Source organism: Ornithorhynchus anatinus, chromosome 9 (genome assembly GCF_004115215.2).
Source record: "Ornithorhynchus anatinus isolate Pmale09 chromosome 9, mOrnAna1.pri.v4, whole genome shotgun sequence".
Taxonomy (NCBI): Eukaryota; Metazoa; Chordata; class Mammalia; order Monotremata; family Ornithorhynchidae; genus Ornithorhynchus; species Ornithorhynchus anatinus.
Genome location: NC_041736.1, coordinates 54055246 through 54078387, shown reverse-complemented (window position 1 = coordinate 54078387; position 23142 = coordinate 54055246). Strand labels below are relative to the sequence as shown.

Below are 23142 nucleotides of genomic sequence, written 5' to 3'. Positions count from 1 at the left end.
GACTGAGGGTGGGGTCAATATCATGTTTTGAAGGGGAAAGGCAGGAGGAAGGCCATTAAGTTAGGCTTCCACCAATCCACCAAAAGCCCTCACCGATTTTCAGAGACGTACAAAAAAAATAAATTATTTACCTTTTTAATGAAATCCTTCTCACAGAATTCTTGAAGTACTCCCAAGCACACATTGCAAGCTTGAGAATTTGCAGTCTCCATTGCCAGCCCGTCTCTTAAGACAGAAGTCACCTCTACCCCATTTTGACCAAGATCAACGGTCTCTTCCTTAGGGTCTTGCAGTCGGATTTTTTTAAGTGGTGGGTTGGTAGCTTCCAAAATGAACTGATCATCTTTTTCCGTTTTTAAGAAGTTCTGTAGTTCAGTGAGTAATTCCTGGACAATAACGAGGAAAAAGTCAGTATTTTAGTGACATTATTTTTACCAGTATCACTTTGGAAGCAATCATTTTCCAATTTTAGTAGGCTCTACTCATAGAAAATTAACCGTCTTGTTCCCAAAGCATAGCGCTGTAAATGAAATATTCCAGGATACTTTCATTTTACTTTCCCAAATTTTTGTTCGAGTCTCTGTGCAATGGTAGCTCTGTAATGTAACACACGCAGAGCAGCAACCACAAGTGGCATCAAACTGTTACCGAAACAGAGAGTTTATTTTACGGAAAAGCATCAAGCTGGCTTCTTAGGAACAGGTCAGAGAAAAGCAGTAATAGACCAGAAATAAACACCTGGCTCTGTACCTACTACATAATTTCTATAGTACATCTTTAGTAAGGACAAGTGGCCAAATAGCTGCTAGACCTCAAACTCCTTTAGAATATTCTCAAACATGCAGCATAATACTCTGCACACAAATGGGTGCTTAAGAAATGCTAAGAAACACAATCCTCTAGACTGTAAGTTTGTTATAGGTAGGGAGAGTGGGCTAATCCTGTTATACTGTACTCTTCCAAGCACTCAGTTCAGTGCTCTATACAAAGTACGAGCTCAATAAATACGATTGATTATCGGTTTATTAACCTGCCTTCTTAATACACCACCCACAAGGCTATAACACCTTCTAACATGACATGTTTTTTTCCACTATTACTAAAAATGGTGTTCATTATGAAAAGTATATTGGAAAATTTTCTACAAATACCCAAGTGAAAAAGAATATAATCAAATGTCCGCATTTTGGGGTTTCTTAGTTTAGGTTGTAGAGGTAAATTACATGACTATCTCAACTGATTACTGATTTCTAAAATATATCAGCAGTAAATACAAAACACTCCAAAATGAGAATATTTCCCTAGATATACCATATTCTGGACCAAATCTTACTGTCCTCTAAAGGTACAGTTTAAAATGAAATATGTAAGGTATGGTAAAGTTAATGTTACTTTAAGGTGACTAATTAGACTTTAGTACAACTGGATCCTCTGGACTTTTAAATTCGAAATTTTACGAATGCAGTAGTGTATTTGAAAAATATGCCCACCTCTAGAATTAAAACAATAATAATCAGAGTTGTATTCATTAAGCACTTATTCTATGCCAAGTACTGTACTAAGTACTGGGGTAGGCAGAAGATAATCAGAGCAGACATAGTCCCTGTCCCCCATGGGGCTCACAACCTAATCAGGAGAGAGAACTGGTATTTAATCCCTATTTTATAAATGAGGCAACTGAGACACAGAGAGGTTAGGTGACTTGCCCAAGATCACACAGTGGGCAAGTGGCAGAGCAGGATTAGAACCCAGATCCTCTGAGTCCCAGGCCCATGCTCTTTCCCCTAGTTCATGCTGCTTGATAACTAAAGAAATGTAGTCATTGGGTTTTAGTTTAAAAATATCAAAAAAGACCTTATATGGCAGCCTGTAAGGAGCCTGAAAATCCACACAACAGAATCTGAAGATACATCGAGGACAAGTGCCAGTCCTGAGCAGCATCCGGGCAACAGGCTTGTCCTTTTCTGCCAAGGGGAACATGTTGAACCACCTAACTTTCAAAATAAAACATAAAAATCATGAGTAACTTGCAGGTTTCATTTCAAACACCAAAATAGCCTTTAGAAGACGCAGCTTTACCGTGCAAATGTTTTTTTGGTCATTTTTCAGTTAGTGCAAACAAATCAGTAAACAAATATCGGCTTGAAATGTCAGCCAGATGGATCATTTCAGAAGTCCTTAAATCCTCCTCCCTCCAATTTAGACTGTGAGCCCCAGGAGACACAGAGACTGTGTCCAACATGATTATCTTCTATCACCTGCACCTAGCATAGTGTTTGGGAGTCAGAGGATGCTGGGCTCTAATCCAGCTCTGCTATTTGCCTATGTGACCTTGGGTAAAAGAGGACAGCGGGAAAGGAAACGTGCAGGAAGGGAAAGTCAGAGAAATCACATCAACGGGTTGAAACATACTCATTCAATCATTCATTCAATAGTATTAACTGAGTGCTTAACAGTAAACAGTGACAATCTCTGCCACCACGAGCTCACAGTCTAGAGTGGGGGAGACAGACATCAAAACAAATAAATTAAATTACCGATATGTCCATAAGTGTTTTGGGGTTTGGAAGGCGGGAGAGCAAAGGGGTAAATAAAATTATGGATATGTACATAAGTGCAATTATTATATTCGGTAGGAGCTCAATAAATGCCACGATGGGTTAATGGTTGGGAAGGACAGAGGGAAAAGGAACTGTCCAAAAATGGGAAGCCAGAGAAGTCACCCCATCAACAGGGTGAAACTCACTTCCCAAATACTCCTTCCTGTAGCTTTCTCTAGTGGATGTCCAACTTAGCTGACCGATAACAGAAAATCCATTGTCTCTACACACCCTGCTCCTCGGGAAGTCCTTCCTAAGCACTCGGCTAACTCTCTCTTGCTCCTGCTTCTGAGCACTGAATTTGTTAAACGCCTCCTATGTATCAGAAACTGTGAACTCGAAGTGGGCAGGGAACGTTTCTACCGACACTGTCCACAGTGCTCTGCACGCAATAAGTGCTGATGGCTCAATAAATAATAATGATGGCATTTCTTAAGTGCTTACTTGTGTGCCAGGCACTGTACTAAGTGCTGGGGTGGATACAAGCCAATTAAGGTGGACAAAGTCCCTGTCCCTTATAGGGCTCACTATCTCGACCACTTTTCTGGCATAGTGGATAGAGCCTGGGCTTGGGAGTCAGAAGGACCTAGACAATTCCACCAGTTGTCTGCTGTGTGACCTTGGGCAAGTCACTTCACTTCTCTGGGCCTCAGTTCCCTCGTCTGTAAAATGGGGGTGGAGACATGAGCCCCATGTGGGACAGGGACCGTATCCAACCAGATTTGCTTGTATCCACGCCGGCATTTAGTAAAGTGCCTGGCACACAGGAAGCGCTTAATACATTTATCATTATTACAGTTGAGAAAAATGAGGCACAGAGAAGTGAAATTACTTGCCCAAGGTCCCACAGCAGACAAGGGGCAGAGCAAATAATAATGATGATGGTATTTGTTAAGTGAGCCCTATGTGATAGGCACTGTACTAAGTGCTGGGGTGGATACAAGCAAATCTGCTGGACACAGCCCCTGTCCCACATGGGGCTCACAGTCCCAATCCCCATTTTATAGAAGAGGTAGCTGATACAACTGATTGATTGAAGCACTCGTACTGAGCAGCAGGGTCGCTTCAGTATAAACAACTTGGATGCAGGATGGGGCTTCACTGGCTACTTAATAATGTTGGTATTTGTTAAGCGCTTACTATGTGCAGAGCACTGTTCTAAGCGCTGGGGTAGATACAGAGTAATCAGATTGTCCCACGTGAGGCTCACAGTTAATCCCCATTTTACAGATGAGGTAACTGAGGCACAGAGAAGTGAAGTGACTTGCCCACAGTCACACAGCTGACAAGTGGCAGAGCTGGGAATCGAACCCATGACCTCTGACTCCGAAGCGCAGGCTCTTTCCACTGAGCCATGCTGCTTCCCTTATGGGCCTCCTCTGCCCCACGCCTGGGCGAAACCTGCGGCCGAGGGCCTCCCCCTCATTAGAAATGATGGGATTTGTTAAGCGCTTACTATGTGCCAGGCACTGTACTAACTGCTGGGGTGATGACAAGCAAGTCGAGTTGGACCCAATCCCCGTCCCACTTGGCTCTCACGGTCTCAAGCCCCATTTTACAGTTGAGGTAACTGAGGCCCAGAGAAGCGCAGCGCCTTGACCAAGATCACACAGCAAAGTGGTGATGGGGGGAATTAGAACCCACAACCTCCCGACTCCTAGGCCCCTGCTCAATCCAGTAATAATAATAATAGTGGTGTTTGTTAAGCGCTTACTATGTGCAAAGTAGGCCATGCTGCTTCTCATTTTTAACATGGGACAGGAATTGCGTCCTACCCAACTAGCTTGTATCCACCCCAGCGCTTGCACAGGGCCTTGCAGCGTGGCTCAGTGGAAAGAGCCCGGGCTTGGGAGTCAGAACTCATGGGTTCAAATCCCGGCTCTGCCACTTGTCACCTGCGTGACTGTGGGCGAGTCACTTCACTTCTCTGTGCCTCAGTTACCTCATCTGTAAAATGGGGATCAACTGTGAGCCTCACGTGGGACAACCTGATCACCCTGTATCTTCCCCAGTGCTTAGAACAGAGCTCTGCACATAGTAAGTGCTTAACAAATACCAACATTATTATTATTCATTCATTCATTCAATAGTATTTATTGAGCGCTTGCTGTGTGCAGAGCACTGGACTAAGCGCTTGGAACTTTACAACTCGGCAACAGATAGAGACCATCCCTGCCCAATGACGGACTCACGGTCTAAACTTGCACAAAGTAAGAGTTAAGAACTACTACTAATAATAATAATGGTGGTATTTGTTAAGCGCTTACTATGTGCAAAGCACTGTTCTAAGCGCTGGGGGGATATAAGGTGATCAGGTTGTCCCTTGGGGGGGCTCCCAGTCTTAATCCCCATTTTACAGATGAGGTAACTGAGGCCCAGAGAAGTGAAGTGACTTGCCCAAAGTCACCCAGCTGGCCTGGATTAGAACCCATGACCTCTGACTCCCAAGCCCGGGTTCTTTAGTATTACTCAAGCGCTTAGTCCAGCGTTGTGCACACAGTCAGAGCTCGGCAAATACGACCGAATGAATGCTGAGCAGGCCAATGGCTACCAGCGTTCATTCAATGCTACGTACTGAGCGCTGGGTGCAGAGCGCTGGGCTAAGCGCTTGGCAAGTGCAATGGAGCAGTAGAGAGAAGCAAGCCCTGCCCACAGCGGGCTTGCAGTCCGGAAGGGCAGCAGTGGGGGAGCAAACCGATGCCCTTCCTCTCGTCCTCCTCTTCCTCGTGCAGCTCACCTTGGCGGGCTCGGCTGCTCGATTAACCGCTTCGCTCCCCCTCCCCCCCAGCGCGGGGCGGGGAAGGTAAAAGCGGGGACCCCCGCGCCCCCGCCCTGATCCCCTTCCGCCGGGAAACCCGCACCCCGGATGAAAGGTTCCGCCCCCGCCCGCTCGGTCGCCCGCCCGCCCGCCCTCTACAGCCACATGACTCCACCATTGACGTCGGTTCTACCCTCTCGCTTCCCCTTTTTCCGTCCCCTTACCCCGTCCGCCTCCCTCAGGGCGGGGGGGGACTCGTTTTGTCCGGGAGAAGAGGCCGGGAAGGGCCGGGACGCCGGACTAGGCCGCACCGCCAGACAGTACTAGTTGCGGACGGAGACATCGATGAGCGCCGTCCTCTCCCCCCGTGGCTCGCTCATTCATTCATTCAATCATTCATCATTCATTCATTCTTTCATTCATTCATCTTTATTGAGCCCTTACTGTGCGCAGAACCCTGTACTAACCTTTGGAATGTACAATTCGGCAATTCATTCATTCATTCATTCATTCATTCACTAGTATTTATTGAGCACTTACTATGTGCAGAGCACTGTACTAAGCGCTTGGAGTGTACAAATTGATAACAGATAGAGATAGTCCCTGCCCTTTGACGGGCTTACAGTCTAATCGGGGGAGACAGACAAAAACAATAGCAATAAATAGAATCAAGGGGATACAATCCCTACCCAACACCCACAGTCACTCAGCTGACCAGTGGCAGAGGCGGGATTAATAATGTTGGTCTTTGTTAAGCACTTACTATGTGCAGAGCACTGTTCTAAGCGCTGGGGAAAATACAGGGTCATCAGGTGGTCCCACATGAGGCTCACAGTTAATTCCCCATTTTACAGATGAGGTAACTGAGGCCCAGAGAAGTGAAGTGACTTGCCCAAAGTCACCCAGCTGGCCTGGATTAGAACCCATGACCTCTGACTCCCAAGCCCGGGCTCTTTTCATTGCGCCACGCTGCTTCTCAGTCATGTGTTCATTCGATAGTGTTTATTGAGCCTTTAGTATGTGCAGAATACTGTACTGAGCGCTTGGGATGTACACTTCGGCAACAAATAGGGACAATTGCTATCCAACACCCACAGTCACTCAGCTGACCAGCGGCGGAAGCAGGATTAGAACCCATGACCTCTGCCTTCTAAACCCAGGCTCTTTCCACTGAGCCATGCTGCTTCTCAGTCATTCGTTCATTCGATCGTGTTTATTGAACCCTTACTGTGTGCAGAACACTGAACTAAGCGCTTGGATTCTGCAATTTGGCAACAGATAGGGACAGTCCCTGCCCAACAGAGGGGTCATAGTTTAAAAGGGGGAAACAGCAAAACAAAAGAAGTAATAATAATGTTGGTATTTGTTAAGCCCTTACTATGTGCTAAGCACTGTTCTAAGCGCTGGGGTAGAGTCGGGGTCATCAGGTTGTCCCACTTGAGGCTCACCGTCTTCATCCCCATTTGACAGATGAAGGAACTGAGACCCAGGGAAGTTAAATAATAGTAATAATAATAATAATAATAATGGCATTTGTTAAGCGCTTCCTATGTGCAGAGCACTGTTCTAAGCGCTGGGGGAGATTCAGGGTCATCAGGTTGTCCCACATGAAGCTCCCAGTCTTCATCCCCATTTCACAGATGAGGGAACTGGGGTACTGAGAAATTAAATGATAATAATAATAAAGATGGCATTTGTTAAGCGTTTCCTATGTGCAGAGCACTGTTCTAAGCGCTGGGGGAGATTCAGGGTCATCAGGTTGTCCCACGTGAGGCTCCCAGTCTTCATCCCCATTTCACAGGTGAGGGAACTGGGGTACTGAGAAATTAAATGATAATAATAATAAAGATGGCATTTGTTAAGCGTTTCCTATGTGCAGAGCACTGTTCTCAGCGCTGGGGGAGATTCAGGGTCATCAGGTTGTCCCACGTGAGGCTCCCAGTCTTCATCCCCATTTCACAGATGAGGGAACTGGAATACTGAGAAGTTAAATAATAATAATAATAATGAAGATGGCATTTGTTAAGCGTTTCCTATATGCAGAGCACTGTTCTCAGCGCTGGGGGAGATACAGGGTCATCCACGTGAGCCTCCCAATCTTCATCCCCCTTTGACCCATGAGGGGACTGAGGGCCAGGGAAGTGAGTCGGCAGCGGGGGCGGGTGGAGGGCTCGGCGCTCGGCCCGTCGGGTCTGGCGGCGCGAGGGGAGCGGAGCGGGCCGGATCGGGCCGGAGCGGACCGGAGCCGAGCGGTTCGGACCGGATCGGGCCGGATCGGGCCGGAAGGAGGGCGGGGGGGGGGGGGCGGGGAGGAGGAGGAGGGGAGGCGCGCGGGCAGCGCGGTGAGGCGCCATGGCGGCCCAGCAGCCGCCGCCCCCCAAGCCCTGGGAGACCCGCAGGATCCCGGGCGCCGGGCCCGCCCACGGCCCCGGACCCTCCTACCAGTAAGTGCCCACCTCCGCGCCCCGCCGGCCCCCGCAGTTAGGAGAGATCCTCATCGGCTTGGGGGGCGCCAAGCGCTTACGAGGCGCCGAGCCCTGGCCTAAGCGCTGCGGGGAGGGAAGCCGAGGGCCTCAGGGGCAACAGCCCCGGCCTTGGCAGTCAGGCATTCAGTCATATTGAGCGCTGACTAGGTGCAGAGCACTGTGCTAAGCGTATGGAATGGACAGTTAATGTTGGTATTTGTTAAGCGCTTACTATGTGCCGAGCACTGTTCTAAGCGCTGGGATAGACACAGGGGAATCAGGTTGTCCCACATGGGGCTCACAGTCTTAATCCCCATTTGACAGGTGAGGTAACTGAGGCACCGAGAAGTTAAGTGGCTTGCCCAAAGTCACACAGCCGACAAGGGGCTGAGCCGGGATTCGAACCCATGAACTCTGACTCCAAAGCCCGGGCTCTTTCCACTGAGCCACGCAGCTTCTCGACAGTTGGACAACAGAGAGAGACCATCCCAGCTCTGCCACTTGTCAGCTGTGTGACTGTGGGCAAGTCACTTTACTTCTCTGTGCCTCAGTTCCCTCATCCGGAAAATGGGGATTAACTGTGAGCCTCGCGTGGGACAACCTGATTATTCTGTATCTTCCCCAGCGCTTAGAACAGTGCTCTGCACATAGTAAGCGCTTAACAAATACCAACATTATCCCTGCCCATTCATTCAATAGTATTTATTGAGCTCTGACTATGTGCAGAGGACTGTGCTAAGCGCTTGGAATGGACAATTCGCCAAGAGAGACCATCCCTGCCCATTCATTCATTCAATGGTATTTATTGAGCGCAAACTATGTGCAGAGCACTGTGCTAAGTGCTTGGAATGGACAGTTCGGCAACAGAGAGAGACCATCCCTGCCAAATGACGGGCTCACAGTCTAATCGGGGGAGACGGATGGACAACAACAAGACAATAATAATGTTGGTATTTAAGCGCTTACTATGTGCAGAGCACTGTTTTAAGCGCTGGGGTAGACACAAGGTGATCAGGTTGTCCCACATGAGGTGCACAGTCTTCAACCCCATTTTACAGATGAGGGAACTGAGGTACAGAGAAGTGAAGTGACTTGCCCACAGTCACACAGCTGACAAGGGGCAGAGCTGGGATTCGAACCCATGACCTCTGACTCCCAAGCCCAGGCTCTTTCCACTGAGCCTAGCTGCTTCTCAAGATAACGTAATCATGATAAACAGAATGAAGGGGATGGACACCTCGTTAACAAAATAAACAGGGTCATAAAAATATATACAAATTCATTCATTCGATAGTATTTATTGAGCGCTTACTGTGTGCAGAGCACTAGACTAAGCACTTGGAATGGACAATTCGGCAACAGATAGAGACAATCCCTGCCCATTTATTCATTCAGTAGTATTTATTGAGCGCTTACTATGTGTAGAGCACTGGACTAAGCGCTTGGAATGGGCAATTTGGCAACAGATAGAGACCATCGCTGCCCAATGAGGGACTCACAGTCTAATTGGGGGAGACAGACGGACAAAAACAAGACAACTTAATCGCAATAAATAGAATGAAGGGAATGGACACCTCATTAACAAAATAGGGTAATAAAATATATACAGATGAGCGGAGGAGCACAGTGCTGAGAGAAGAGGAAGGGAGAGGGGGAGGAGCAGAAGGAAAGAGGGGGGAGGGGGCTTAGCTGAGGGGAGGTGAAGGGGGGGGCAGAGAGGGAGCAGAGGGAAAAGGGGAAGCTCAGTGTGGGAAGGCCTCTTGGAGGAGGTAAGCTCTCAGTAGGGTTCAGTAGTAGAGTCGGAGGGCACCGGTTCAAATCCTGATTCCACCCCGTGTCGGCTGCCTGACTTTGAGCCAGTCGCTTCACTTCTCTGGTCCTCAGTGACCTCGTCTGGAAAATGGGGATGAAGGCCGGGAGCCCCACGGGGGACAACCTGATCACCTTGTATCTATACTAGCGCTTAGAACAGTGTTTGGCACGTAGTAAGCCCTTAACAAATGCCATCATTTTCCTGCTTCCCCTCCCCCTGGTGCTGTTGGTGAGGGGGTCGGGGTCGGCAGCGCAGACCCTCAGCTCCTTGTGGGCAGGAATGTGTCTGTTTATTCTTATACTGTACTCTCCCAGTTGTTTAGTACAGTGCTCTGCACACTGTAAGTGCTCAATAAATGCGATTGAATAAATGAATGAATGAGCCATGGCTGTCCGCCCACTCGCAACCCACCAGGCTAGTGGAAGGAGCACGGACTTGGTAGTCAGAGGACCTGGGTTCTAATTCCGGCTCTACCACTTGTCTATGTGACCTTGGACAAGCCGCTTAACTTCTCTGTGCTTCAGTTACCTCTTCTGTAAAATGGGGGTTAAAACTGTGAGCCCCCCCATGGGATAACCTGATTACCCCAGTGCTTAGAACTGTGCTCGGCACATAATAAGCGCTTATAACAAATACCATAATTATCAGCATTATTGTTATTTACCTGCCGCCTCCAAGAGGCGTCCCGCGAGCTCATCTAACTCTAGACCGTCAGTTCAGCATAGGCAGGGAACGTGTCTATCGAATCTGTTCTGTTGTACTCTTCCAAGTGCTTAACACAGTGCTCTGCACACAGTAAGCACTCAATAAATACGATTGATTGACCTTGGGCAACCTGCCACTCAGCTGTCAGTTGGGGACTCTGTCGCCTGTCTGCCCAGCAAGGAGGGAAGTCAGCCCTCTGGGGAAACCGCTCAGTGACACCGGGTTTATTAAACTTGAGAGGTACACAGTAACTACTAAATAGCCCTCCCCAGGGAAGCAAGAGGTGGACTGCAAAGAGCCTGGCCTAGTGGAAAGAGCACGGGCCTGGGAGTTAGAGGACCTGGGGTCTAATGCCGGCTCAGCCACTTACCTGCAGTGTGACCTTGGGCAAGTCATTTAATTTCTCTGTGCCCTAGTTCCCTCATCTGCAAAAAAGGGATTCAGTTCCTGTGGTCCCTCCTACTTAGAATGTGAGTTCCGTGTGGGATCTTATCTTGTATCTACCCCAGCGTTTAGTACAGTGTTTGGCACATATTAAGCATGTAACAAATACCACAATTACCAGTATTAGCATGTTGTAAGACCGGTATTTCAGCAACCTGTTGGCGGTCGACTGTTGCAACTCCCCAATTCTGGGCTGGTTCCACCTGCTGTGTTGGGAAACCTCTTGAACTTTAGTTCTCTGTATAGGATCGATGTTGAAGATTCTTGAAAACAAACCTTTTTTCTAGTTTGCCATAGCCTAGTGTGCCTTATAAATAAAAAACAAACTTATGGAGTTGTCCTGTGACTTCTGTGTTTATTTCTATCTTCCCACTCCCCCGTTTTCACGAATATGCTTGGAAGGGATAGTTAGTGTCTTGTTTGCTTAAACCAGTTTCCTCATCAATGGTATTCATTAGTCAAGCAAAGCCCGTTTTTAGGCTCTATGTCCTGCAGACCTCATTCAATCAATGGTATTTACTGAGCATGCATTGCGTGCAAAGCACTTTAATAAGCGCTTGGGAGAGTACAATGAAACAGAGTTGGTAAACATGGTCCCTGCCCACAATCTAGAGGGAGAAACAGGCATTAAAGTCAATTACGGATATGTACACAGGTGCTGTGGGGCTGAGTGTAGGGTGAATGGGTGGATACCCTTTCAGTGCTTAAAGGGTATTCTATATAGTTCGCGGCCTATTCCCCCAGGAGACATTCTCTAAATAGTAATGAAGAATAGCTAACAAATCAAAAGGAAGGACAGGTGTTATGAACTATAGTTCGATTCTGGAATTAACAAATGATCTTAAATATGGCATCTATACAGTACTCAATAGCCTAAGCAGGGTGTAATAATAATAATAATGGTACTTGTCAAGTGCTACTTTGTGCCAAGCACTGGGGGAGGAATTTGTACCTCAGGTCCTCAGGTTGGATGCAGTCCCTGTCCCACATGGGACTCACACTCTTAAATCCCCATTTTACAGCTGAAGTAACTGAGGCCCAAAGAAGGCCTTATTTTTCTAATTAAAGAATTTGGTATTCATCCTAGGTGTGATTTGTGAGTTGATTGGTCTTTTGAAATCTGGACAGCACCGAACGTTATTTTTTTCTTTTTAGGTCCCCTGATTTAGGACCTAATTTGCTGACAAGACCCGGACAGCCCACGCTTACCCGCGTCCCCCCACCTATTCTGCCAAGACCATCTCAGCAACCAGGAGCTAGCAGCCTGAACACTTTTCGACCCGCATACAGTTCCTTTTCTTCAGGCTACGGCTCCTACGGAAACTCGTTTTATGGAAGTTACAGTCCTTACAGTTACGGATATGGCGGGTTGGGCTACAACCGATTCCGAACAGATGATCTTCCTCCCAGCAGATTTGTTCAGCAAGCCGAAGAGAGCAGCAGGGGAGCGTTTCAGTCCATTGAGAGTATCGTCCACGCGTTCGCTTCGGTCAGTATGATGATGGATGCTACCTTCTCAGCGGTGTATAACAGCTTCAGGGCTGTTTTGGATGTAGCCAATCACTTTTCCCGATTGAAAATACACTTCACAAAGGTGTTTTCGGCTTTTGCGCTAGTCAGGACTATAAGATATCTCTACAGACGGTTGCAGCGACTGCTGGGTTTGCAGAGGGGCTCTGAAAATGAGGACTTATGGGCTCAGAGTGAAGGAACTGTGGCGTGCGTTAGCCCCGAAGACAGAGCAGCCAACTCAGCAAAATCTTGGCCAATATTCTTGTTCTTGGCTGTTATCCTCGGAGGTCCTTATCTCATCTGGAAGCTGCTGTCCACACAAAGCGATGAAATTACAGGTAAAGGAGAATCAGGGTACGCACGAAGAGTAGACACTTTCTTTTCACAAACGTATCAGAGGACGGTTTAGGTCCCTTTGTTTTCATGTTAACACAGACGAGAACACAGTGATCAGAGTAAGCGCTGTACTAGGGGCCTGGGAGAGTACAGTGATTTGGGAAACATGATCTCTGCCCTCAAGGAGTTTACAGCTCAATTCCATGTCTAGTGACATGTTGGATCGAAGTTACATTTTGGGAAGCAGAGGACCTGGACTCTAATCCCAGCTCCATCACTTGCTTGCTCTATGACCTTGGGCAAGTCACTTAACTCCTCCCGTCCTAAATTTCCTCAACAGTAAAATCAGGATTCGTTACCTGTTCTCCCTCCCACTTAGACTGTGAGCCTCATGTGAGACAGGGTCTGTGCCCCTGACCTGATTAACATGTATCTATCCTAGCACCTTGCACAATGCTTGGCATATAGAATTTAACAAATACCATTTTTAAAAAAAATTTGATTAGAAAAGAAGTAACTGAAAAACCAGGAGGCCTGTCAGTGATTAATCCGTGAAGGTCACTGAATTGATTTTTTTTTTTTTCAGCATTTTAGTTCCTAGAAAACATGTACAGTATTTTGTTAACTGTTAATATCCCTCTGCCTCATTACAATAATTGGAGGTGAGTATTTTTAGTGAAGACAGACATAAATATCAGTATGGTCACTTGTGATAAGGGTAACGTGTGTGGGACATTTCTCAAAATTTGATGGGTTCTACTTTTTTTAAAAGGATTTTTTTTTATTTTCTCTCTTTGGCACCTAGGTACCTCCAATTGGGCAAGTGGTGAAGACGATCATGTAGTTGCCAGAGCAGAGTATGATTTTGTTGCTGTGTCTGAGGAAGAAATTTCTTTTCATGCAGGTGATATGTTGAATTTAGCCCCCAAAGGTAAATATGCATTCTGGAGGTTTTTAAATTCTTGTATTTTCATTAAAATGTTATTTCTTCTTGTGAATGATATCCAGTCTCCTAGATTCTGAAAACCCCTGGACTTTTCTGAGGTGGTGTGTTTTTTTGTTCGGGATTTTTCTTTAATTCATTGTAGAAATGGAGTGCTTCTTCTCTTGAAGTACGTGGATTAGTGCCAATGATTGAGAAAGATTTAGTTGGTTTAAACTCCTTAGGCTTTCGACAACTCGGTCTCTCTTCAAGTGCAGATGTCCGTACTCAAATCCTGCCACCAACTTTGAGGAATTATTTAATAAGTATTCATGGATTTTTTTCTTTAATTTAAAGATGCTGGTTAGTAAACTAATTGCCTGCATTTAAACCTTATATTTTATTTCTGTTTTCAAAAAGCTAGCAGGTATGGAGTTACTTGAAATTCAGCTGTTTGGCATCAATTATAAAATAAACTGGGTCTGTACAATTCTTTGGTTCTGTATTTAGGTTGATTGTTCAGGAGCTAATTATCCAATTTCATTCATGCAATCGTATTTATAGAGTGCTTACTGTGTGAGGAGTACTGTACTAAGTGCTTGGAAAGTACAATTCAGCAATAAAGAGAGACAGTCCCTGCCCATATGGGGCTTACAATTTGTTGATTGCCCTATTGTTCCTGTTTTTTTCTTTCTCTTAGTCATCTGCTTTTTGACTATTTGTTAGCACCTAGAATTAGGTTGGTAGTATTTATTGAGTCCCCACTTGGTGCAGTGTATTAAAAACTCTTGGGACATTCAATGGGTGGGGATGTGGGGGGCACCTTTCCGAAGTACTAGGAGAATATCTGTAGGCAGAGGAAATTGAAATCACTAGGAATAATCAATTGCGACATACTAACCAAGCCATTTTTTGGTGCTGTGTTTCTCTATTGCATGGTGGGGGACTTCATTGATGTTAAAAGTGGAGATCAATTAATCACATTTATTGAGCACTTACTGTGGGCAGAGCACTGTACCAAGCGCTCGGGACAGTACGATATCAGAGATGTTAAACTCGTTCCCTACCCACAACGAGCAAATGATACATTTAGTTGCGGAACCTACCCTCCATTTAGATTTTAACCTCCTCAGGTTTCTCTTTTGGCTTTCTGAATGATAGGGGTATGACTTTTCTTTCAGGATCACATTACCTGTATCCAAGAACTAGGGTTGAGTCCTTTCAGAATGTAGAGGTTTTTCACTCCACCCAGAGAAGTCTCCGTGGAGATAAGTTCAGCACCTTGGGGGCACTTCTGGGAACTAGGGGACCAGTTTCCACAATGCTTTTGCAGTACAGTAAATGGTTCCTTAGTGGGCCGAAAGAGTTAAGGCTTCTAAAAGTGCTTAATTTACCACCAGGGAATAACTTGAGTCACAGAACAAATTGGGCTCGTAATAATTACAACTACCATAAAATTCAGGTGGCTTCAGTAAGTGGTTTTTAAAGAAGAAATTTGGTCCATTCCTCTGAGAAAAAGATGTCGCGGAGCAGCCAGTCCATTTTAAAAAAAGTTTCTCTACTTTTTCTCTCTCCTTTCCCCTATTTTGTAAACTTTTTTTCAGGGTATGCCCTTTTCAATTTTTGAAATAGGTTTGTTTTTGTATCCCTGGAAAATTTGTAGCAAACAGTGCTGTAATAGAGTGTTGTACCAATGTCTTCAGTGTTAATTAAGCAGCCTTATTCTTCCCTCTGAGTGGCCACATCTTAATATAATTATCAAATTTGAAAAAAAAATCTGTTTAAGAATCTGATTTGTTTTTAAAATTTGAAGTTGGATTTTAGCTTTTTATTTTTTTCTTCAGTTACGGTAATCCTTATCCAGGATTTCCAAGATGTGGAAATAGCTGAACAAACTTTCAACACCACAGCTCCCAGAGCCACATTCTTAGTAATGTTAGAGCAACCCATCTTAATTTAGAGTATGAGACTCTGGCTTTAATCCAGAACCATCCAAATCTTGGTTTTGAAATGAGGGTTGTATTTTGATCCCAAGAAGGGTGCATCAGGCCAACCAAGATAGAAGCAAGAAATTACCTGGGTACCTTTTCCCCCCGCAAGATTTCCAAAATTCCCCAGAACAAAAAAAAAGATTATTCATTTAGAAATGATCAAGCCTTCCAGATCCCGTAATCCAAAATATATGTCAACTTTTTAGGTATCAGTGGAAGCAGTTCATTACCCAAATTTACTAAATTGACTGAAAGATTAGGGATGGATTCATAAATTGTCAAGCCTATTTGAGCAGGGCAAATGTTAATGAAAATAAAATATTTTAAAGTTAGAGTTTTGGGGTGGTGGTTTAAAATATGTATCTTAATATTTGGGGTAATTAATCAAATTAAATGATTATATAATTAAATCTTAAAATTCTGTACCCTAAATGTAAAGAAATCAATAATAATAATGTTGGTATTTGTTAAGCACTATGTGCAGAGCACTGTTCTAAGCGCTGGGGTAGATACAGGGTAATCAGGTTGTACCATGTGAGGCTCACAGCCTTAATCCCCATTTTACAGAGGAGGTAACCGAGGCACAGAGAAGTTAAGTGACTTGCCCACAGTCAAACAGCTGACAAGTGGCGGATCCGGGGTTAGAACCCATGACCGCTGACTCCCAAAGTGGGCACTTTCCACTGAGCCATGCTGATATCTTACCCCAAAGTTGAATACATTTTCCCGAGAGAAGTCCAATAGTTATACTACATTCAATTTCAAACCAATCTTTATTGATGTTCATATCGATGCAAATGTGAAAATGTATAACTTTTCAGAACATATTTACATCGCCACACTATAAGCTCTTTTGCAGTGTTGCAGTTGAGAATGATGGACTTATTTATGGTATTAAAGTGTGAACTATGTTCCAGGCACTGTATTAAGCACCGGGGTAGATACCAGCCAATCAGGTTGGACATAGTCTACATCCACATGGACTTCATGGTCTTAATCCCCATTTTGCAGATGAGGTAATGGAGGCACAGAGAAGGTAAGTGACTTGCCCAGGGTCACACAGCGAACTTGTGGCAGAGTCAGGATTAGAACCCAGGTCCTTCTGACTCCCAGATCCTTGCTTTATCCACGGCACCAAGCTGCTTCTCGTCAGTACCCTGCATTCATTATTTCCACATGGTAATCAGAAACAAGCTTATTTTTACATGATGAAACAGACAAGTGTGTTTTACAACCCTCAAGATCACTTGTATGCTCCCAAGTGCTTAGTACAGCGCTCTGCACACAGACTGACTGACTCATAGAGGTTGTTTTACAAATGAGAAGCAGCAGGACCTAGTGGATAGAGCCACGGGTCTGGGAGTCAGGGCCCCCCCTCCAGCCCCTCCACTTGTCTGCCTTGTGACCTTGGACAAATCATTCTGTGCCTCAGTTACCTCATCTGTAAAATGGGGATTAAGACGGCGAGCCTGACCGTGGGACAAGGACAGTGTCCAGCCTGATTAATCTGGATCTACATCAGTGCTTATTAGTACAGTGCCTGGCACACAGTAAAAGCTTACCAAATGCTACTAAAAAAAATAAAATGAGTTATTAATTTACACCACTCTTGTCATTGTTTGTAATTGGATTATGGCATGATAGTGTGGATCTTTCATTAAAGAAAATGTTTTTACCTTAGTGACATCTAATGTAGACAACGTTGGGCTTTTCATAGGTTAGAATTCATCAAACTAAGAAAAGCAAAACATTCACAATTGAAATGTTAAATATAATTTTCAAGAAATAAAGAAATTACTAGAATTCAGTTCTAGTTTTTTCAAGTGGTTATGAAGTGACTGTCATCTTTATCTTTGTCTCCATACCTGCCCAAGTGTACTTTTAGTATTTTATATAATTCTCAGGAGCTAGATGGCACCTTCCCAGAATGAGGAAAACATTACAGTGTTTTTGTGTGGACTAAGTAATAGGGTTGGAATGCCAGTCGGGACCATTTTGAGAGCATGTTTTAAGGAGCAATGGAGAAAACGAGATGATTTAATTATAAGTACAAGGGTAAATGTTCAAGAAGACACCTTGACTACATGTGGCTGTTGCCGCCACTCTGAACATTCATGAAACTAATAATGCATTATTTTAAAAATTCCAGTACAGTGCCTTTTGGCATTGTTTGTCACAGATCATTTGGAGTGATTTTCTTTAGAATGCCCCAAAGGCAAGGAAACAGTTCCAGTGAAGTTATATATTTGTTTAAAAAGCAGTATCTTGAGGGGGTTAAATGAAAGGGATCAAGTATTGGCAGATTTAGTTTTGTTTGTGGAAGGCATTTAGCACTTCATTTAAGATGGCTCCCTATAGTCCAGAAAACCATTTTCCTAATTCTCAGTATGGATCAGATGAGGTAAACCTCTTTTTTAATTAAGAAAAAAATATAGCTCTCAAGTTCAAAATCAAAAAGCACTATTACTGATTGGCTATTTTATAAATCAAAGGATCTCTTCAGGGCAAACAGGTTTTTTGTCTACATCATGTATAGTGGTTTGTGTCTAAGGTACATGTGAAGTAATTACAAATCTCTTTTTTTCTTCCACTAGAGCAACAACCCAAAGTGCGTGGCTGGCTCTTGGCTAGTGTTGACGGTCAAACAACAGGACTCGTGCCAGCTAATTATGTCAAAATATTGGGGAAAAGAAGAGGTAGGAAAACAGCAGGTCTGGATAAGATTGCAGAGCAGAAAAGACCTTTTACCAATCCAGCAACAGTTAAGGAAGTGTCTATTGCTGCTGACTCTTTGGAGGAACAGGAAGCTGCCTTTGAGTCTGTTTTTGTTGAAAATAATAAGGTTCCAGTGGTCTCTGACTCCACTGCTAAAATTTGTGATAAGCAAGATCTTTGAAGCCCTCTGAGTCCATTTGAAATTGAACTAAACTATAGTACTTTGTTATTTTGTTAAAACATAATATAATAGCTGATTTACCTGTTAGATTTGGCTCTCCAGATACATATTCCTACTAGTAACTATTTAAGTTGTGTATTAATGAGCTACTCTAGAGATCAAGGGCTATTCTTTGAATTTACAAAACAGGAGACCCTGAGAAATACTCAGGCAGCCTATTTGGTGTTGGATACTACCAGTGTCTCACTAATTCTCATGGTATGTGCAAAGAGGGGCTTTAATGTTTTCTGGTGGAAAGGTAGTCACTCTTAAAACTTTAATGGTTCTGGAAGATACAAAAGGAAATTTCCAAATCTGGGAGTTTATATTTACACATGTAAATATATATTTATATGCATATATATATGAGTAATCATGAAACAGATTTGAGTAAAGATTGTATTGTTAGTGGAGAATTGATTTCATAAATAATTATTTTGTAATCAATGTAACTTTTCTGACAGGATCATTTAGGATCAAATGTCGCAAACAAAGTGAGTGATTTTTCTTCTCCGAGATTGATGCTAGTTCTACAGCACTTTGAGTGAGTCAAATGACATAGCCATGTCTAGCAATTTTGTATTTTATTTTAATCCATTCTTTGCATCCATCTGCTTTTACTTAAGCACAATGACTTTTTAAAAAATTTCATGACAAGGTCTGTTCTGAACTCCCCTCATCAAGAATGTATCTCTTTCAGTTTTATCTTTTTAAATTTAGATTTTGCTACTGACCAAGCATAAATGACTAAGACAGTTGACACGTTTTGTGCCTCAAAAAGCTCAGTGCATCTAGATTTCCCCCTAAAAAATTGAAAATTTTTAGTATTTAAGCCATAATCATACTATAATAATGGCTGAACTGAAAATTATTTTTCTTCACAAACTCAAAATAAATATTAATATGGGGGATTTTCATGTGTATAAAGCTTCAAACTGTTTAATATGTGACTCTCATGGAAATGTTTTCTTCCGTTTCTTCACTGGAATCTCTGAATACCAATTTCAAGTGCCTGAATGAGTAATGGTGAAACAGCTATGATGGGTTAAAAGAAATGGTCTCAACATGTTTCAGGGAGGGGAGGAAATTTCTTAAAAGTCAAGGTTTCTCCAGCATTTTTTAATGGAAGGCAGCACAGGTTTTGATTCTCAACACAGACCCTCCTGAGTCTGTGAAAGTTTTAAATGCATAGAAATCAGGATTTATGAGAGAATAAAATGGACCATATTAATATATTACATGAATGCAAAGTTAAAACAACCTTCAAAATGCATCATTTGGAGATTAACATTTAAATTTAAGCATGTGAGCAGCATCTTAAAATTATTCTTCGTTATAAACGTCTCATGCTACGGTCTGTCATAAATGAATTTGCTGAAATAGAGATGATGGAAATGTGTTCTCAAATAAAGATGGTCCTAACTTGGTAGAGTGTTAACTTTGTTAGGTACCGATACATTGCATGACAGTTTAATGGGAACGTGTTCAACTGTTTTTTATGGAGACATTTATAGTTAGGCTGACAGAGTAATTACGGTTAAGGATGGGAGAGAGAAGTGTACCCGCCCTGAGTGAGGTAAATGAAAATCTTTTCTTCTATTGAAGCACTTCATGATTTTTTTGTTATTTGTTGACTCAGCATATTGAGATGTAGTGTACCTGAGTAGTTGCTAACTGCATTTTGATGACCTGAAGTCTCTTTTTCCAAAACAGCAACAACGAACGAAGGGCCAGAAGCAGAGGAAGCAACTGAAATTATTTAAAAATCACAAATTTCTTAATATCATTCAGTCATTTTTCAGTCTGATGGGCTCTGTTTTTGAAGGGTAATTTTGTCAGCCAAAACTAGCTTTAAAAATGTTACCCTCTGAATATAATGAAATTACCCTTAAGTTGTCAGTGAAGACTTAGGTTTAGCATAACTTTTCTAATCCTATCATTTTGAGATTAGCCTAATGGCTTTAAAAGAGAACTCTAATTATCAGACCTTTTGTTTTCATTTCGTAATAGCTTAACTAGTCTAGCACTGTACAGCCTATATTCATACTGTAACTTCAGTAGAGTTGTCCTTTATAAGCTCTCATTGATGGAAAAAAGAATGGAAAAAAATGTTATATTTTATTAAGTTGTGAAATTTTGTGATTGTAAATAAAGGTATTTAAACACCTATTTTTTCTGAAGGCGGCGTGGATTCTATTTCATGAAAAATACCTGTATTCAGTATTTATTAACACCCACTGTCCCCTGCGAAACAACTACTGAATTTCAGTGTTTCTAAAAGTAAGTTTATTTTTTGATGTAAATTTGTAACATCTATGTAAAAATTGCAGTGACGTTTAGAGGGCTGTTGCAGTCTTTACAGAGATGGAGACAGAGTTGTGAATTCAACCCCAGGTGACAGCAAAAAAAGAATCAAATGAGTTAATGAGGTGTGTAATACTGACATGAATCTGAACTGGTGGGACAAGAACTTCAGATTGGGCCCTCACTGGCAAAATTAAAAGGACTATGCTGTTCCTCAGGCCCATAATTCATAGGAATCATGGCTTCCACTATTATGACAATTGACATGAACAAGCCTTAAGGATGAAAAGAGCCAGACCTTGCCATTACAACTACAAATTAAATTGACTAGTGGCATGGTCCTTTTAATTGTCCTGGTAAAATATGGCTCCGGAACAGATTTTTAAAGTAGCCTCAAGTCACTGTTAAACGTTTAGCCGCGATAATGTGAATACTGATATTTAGTTCATTCTGAAAAAGCACAGAAAGTTTAGTGATTTACAATTCAGGCTTCTCTTTCCAACCATCATTTTGGGTATTCAAGCTCAATTTTCAATATTTTCTGTTGGCTTCAACAGAGCGTAGTAATAGGAGTAACGGTATTTATTGTGCCCCCTCCAAGTGAACAGTGCTGTCCTAAGCACTTGGGAAAGTAGAATGAAGCCCAAGACCCATTCCTTGCCACCTATTTATGTCACCTTTTTGGAGAAATTACTTTAAAACTTGGTTTTATGTGAACTTTATATTGATTAGGAAAACTTAAAAATCATTCAAAAGAATGAAATGATAGAACACAGTACAAAGACTGATAAAGGAGGAAAAAGGGCAGACCTGTGACCAACTTAGATTGTAAACCCCTTGTGGGCCAAGGTCTATTGCCTAATTTCCACCTTTGTGTTCTTTGCCAATACTTAGTGCTCTGCACCCAGTATGCACTTAATACATTTTGCTACTGCTAATATTATTGCTGCTGCTACATTATTATTGCTTTCTTGCAAGGTGCTATTTGTAGGAAAGACCCTAGCACTTCTAAAAGAGTGCTAAAAACAAGCTCCCAGAAAATGCCAACAAGACAAATATGTTTTCTTTAAACCAATCCAACTCTCACTAAAAATTTAAGTGCAGCTTCTTATCTTCATTCAAAGTTTTTCACGTTTTCAGACCAAGAATGCTATTCCTGAAAAAGTGTAAAAAAAAAAAAGAGCAAAAATCATTTGTAATGCTCTTTTGATCATGGTCAAATTCCAACCCTGCACAAATAAGGCAAGAAGCTTTTCTCACAGTGTAATGGCAGTGCTTGACAGAGTCTGCCTTTGTAGCAGTGTTGCCATAGTTTTTGTACTGTGTTGCTGCAGCCGGGCGAAGGGATTTTGATTGCTTTGTTAGGCAAGAGGCAGCAGAAGGTATGGTAAATGCAGCTCTGAAAAAATTGGAAGACCCAGAATACTGAGGAAGGAGCTGAAAAGAAGCCTACAAAAAACCGAGGCCAAAGAGAAAGTAAGGGGAACTTTACAGTTCTTCTATGTTCCCTGTAATTTAGGGTTCTAATAATCAGTTCACCTTTGAGCAAAGTTGGATTGGAATATCATGAGACTCTTGAGCAATGAAAAACTATTGTATTTCCCACACCCTAATTTCAGAAGGGACTGCTTTTAGTGGTTGGAGCTCTGGTAAACCCTGTCAGTAATTTTTGTATAACTTCTTTCTACAGCATCTGAAATAGCACCTTGGAGTTTAATTTATGTTTGAAAATATTTCCCAGTGTCTCATATAAGGAATATGTTCTTGTTCTTTGCTATTAACTTCTGATGTCTGATTGCTTGAGCTCCTTGTGTTATAGAGTCCATTTCATGCCATGTTAAAACTGTCTCTCAATAAGGATATGTCAATACGTAATGTGTGCTCATTCATTCAATCGTATTTACTGAGCGCTTACTATGTGCAGAGCACTGTACTAAGCACTTGGAATGTACATTCAGATTCAGAAGGGCAGTCTACCGACCATACATCCAATTAACTTCATTCATTAATATGATGATTTAACAAAATTATATTGGTGGCTCCACTTTGTTACGTACATCCCTCCCGATCACCTTGTACTGAAAATTGTCAAGTGAGAAGCATAATGCTCAACATAAATACTGTATCATTTCAAAAATGTATGAACCTCATTCTTCTTACCTAAAAAAATGCTATTAGTCCAGTCAAAGGACTAACTCAAACCACATAGCTGAAAGAAAAATGAGTTCTAATCTGTAGCTAACCTTCAGGCTTAAGCTCCCGTGTAAAATGATTTATTTTTTTCTAACAAATACCTTCAACTCTCACCTAAGCACATTCCCCATTAGAAACAGCCCAACTAATGAAAAAGATGATTT

General features: G+C 42.9%; 2 protein-coding genes across 10 annotated transcripts in view; one reads left to right on the top strand and one right to left on the bottom strand.

Moving 5' to 3' along the window:
• Window positions 1-5716, bottom strand: part of PUS10 (pseudouridine synthase 10) — a 58135-nt gene extending 52419 nt beyond the window's left edge. The window contains exons 1-3 of one of the 5 annotated variants that reach the window (XM_007672041.3): window positions 5583-5660; window positions 1855-1994; window positions 132-386 (exon numbers count right to left, since the gene is read on the bottom strand). In XM_007672041.3, coding sequence (XP_007670231.1) covers window positions 132-386; window positions 1855-1980 — 381 coding nt within the window. In that variant the 5' untranslated portion in view covers window positions 1981-1994; window positions 5583-5660. Of the gene's footprint in view, window positions 1-131; window positions 387-1854; window positions 1995-5337; window positions 5413-5582 lie in introns of those variants that run through there. The other 4 variants (XM_029072224.2, XM_029072225.2, XM_029072229.2 and 1 more) reach the window with 4 other exon arrangements.
• A 1962-nt stretch (window positions 5717-7678) lies between these two features.
• Window positions 7679-20651, top strand: PEX13 (peroxisomal biogenesis factor 13). 5 transcript variants are annotated; one of them, XM_029072164.2, is made up of 6 exons: window positions 7679-7802; window positions 11941-12635; window positions 13439-13564; window positions 18141-18242; window positions 18946-18975; window positions 20195-20651. In XM_029072164.2, the coding sequence occupies exons 1-6, from the start codon at window positions 7711-7713 to the stop codon at window positions 20242-20244; spliced, it is 1095 nt and encodes a 364-aa protein (XP_028927997.1). In that variant the 5' UTR covers window positions 7679-7710; the 3' UTR covers window positions 20245-20651. The 5 variants fall into 5 exon arrangements, 4 of the variants coding, with proteins under 4 accessions (XP_028927997.1, XP_028927999.1, XP_028927998.1 ...); XM_029072166.2 differs by having other exon boundaries at window positions 18946-19025; XR_005660339.1 differs by having other exon boundaries at window positions 18141-18975.
• Window positions 20652-23142: the final 2491 nt, after the last annotated feature.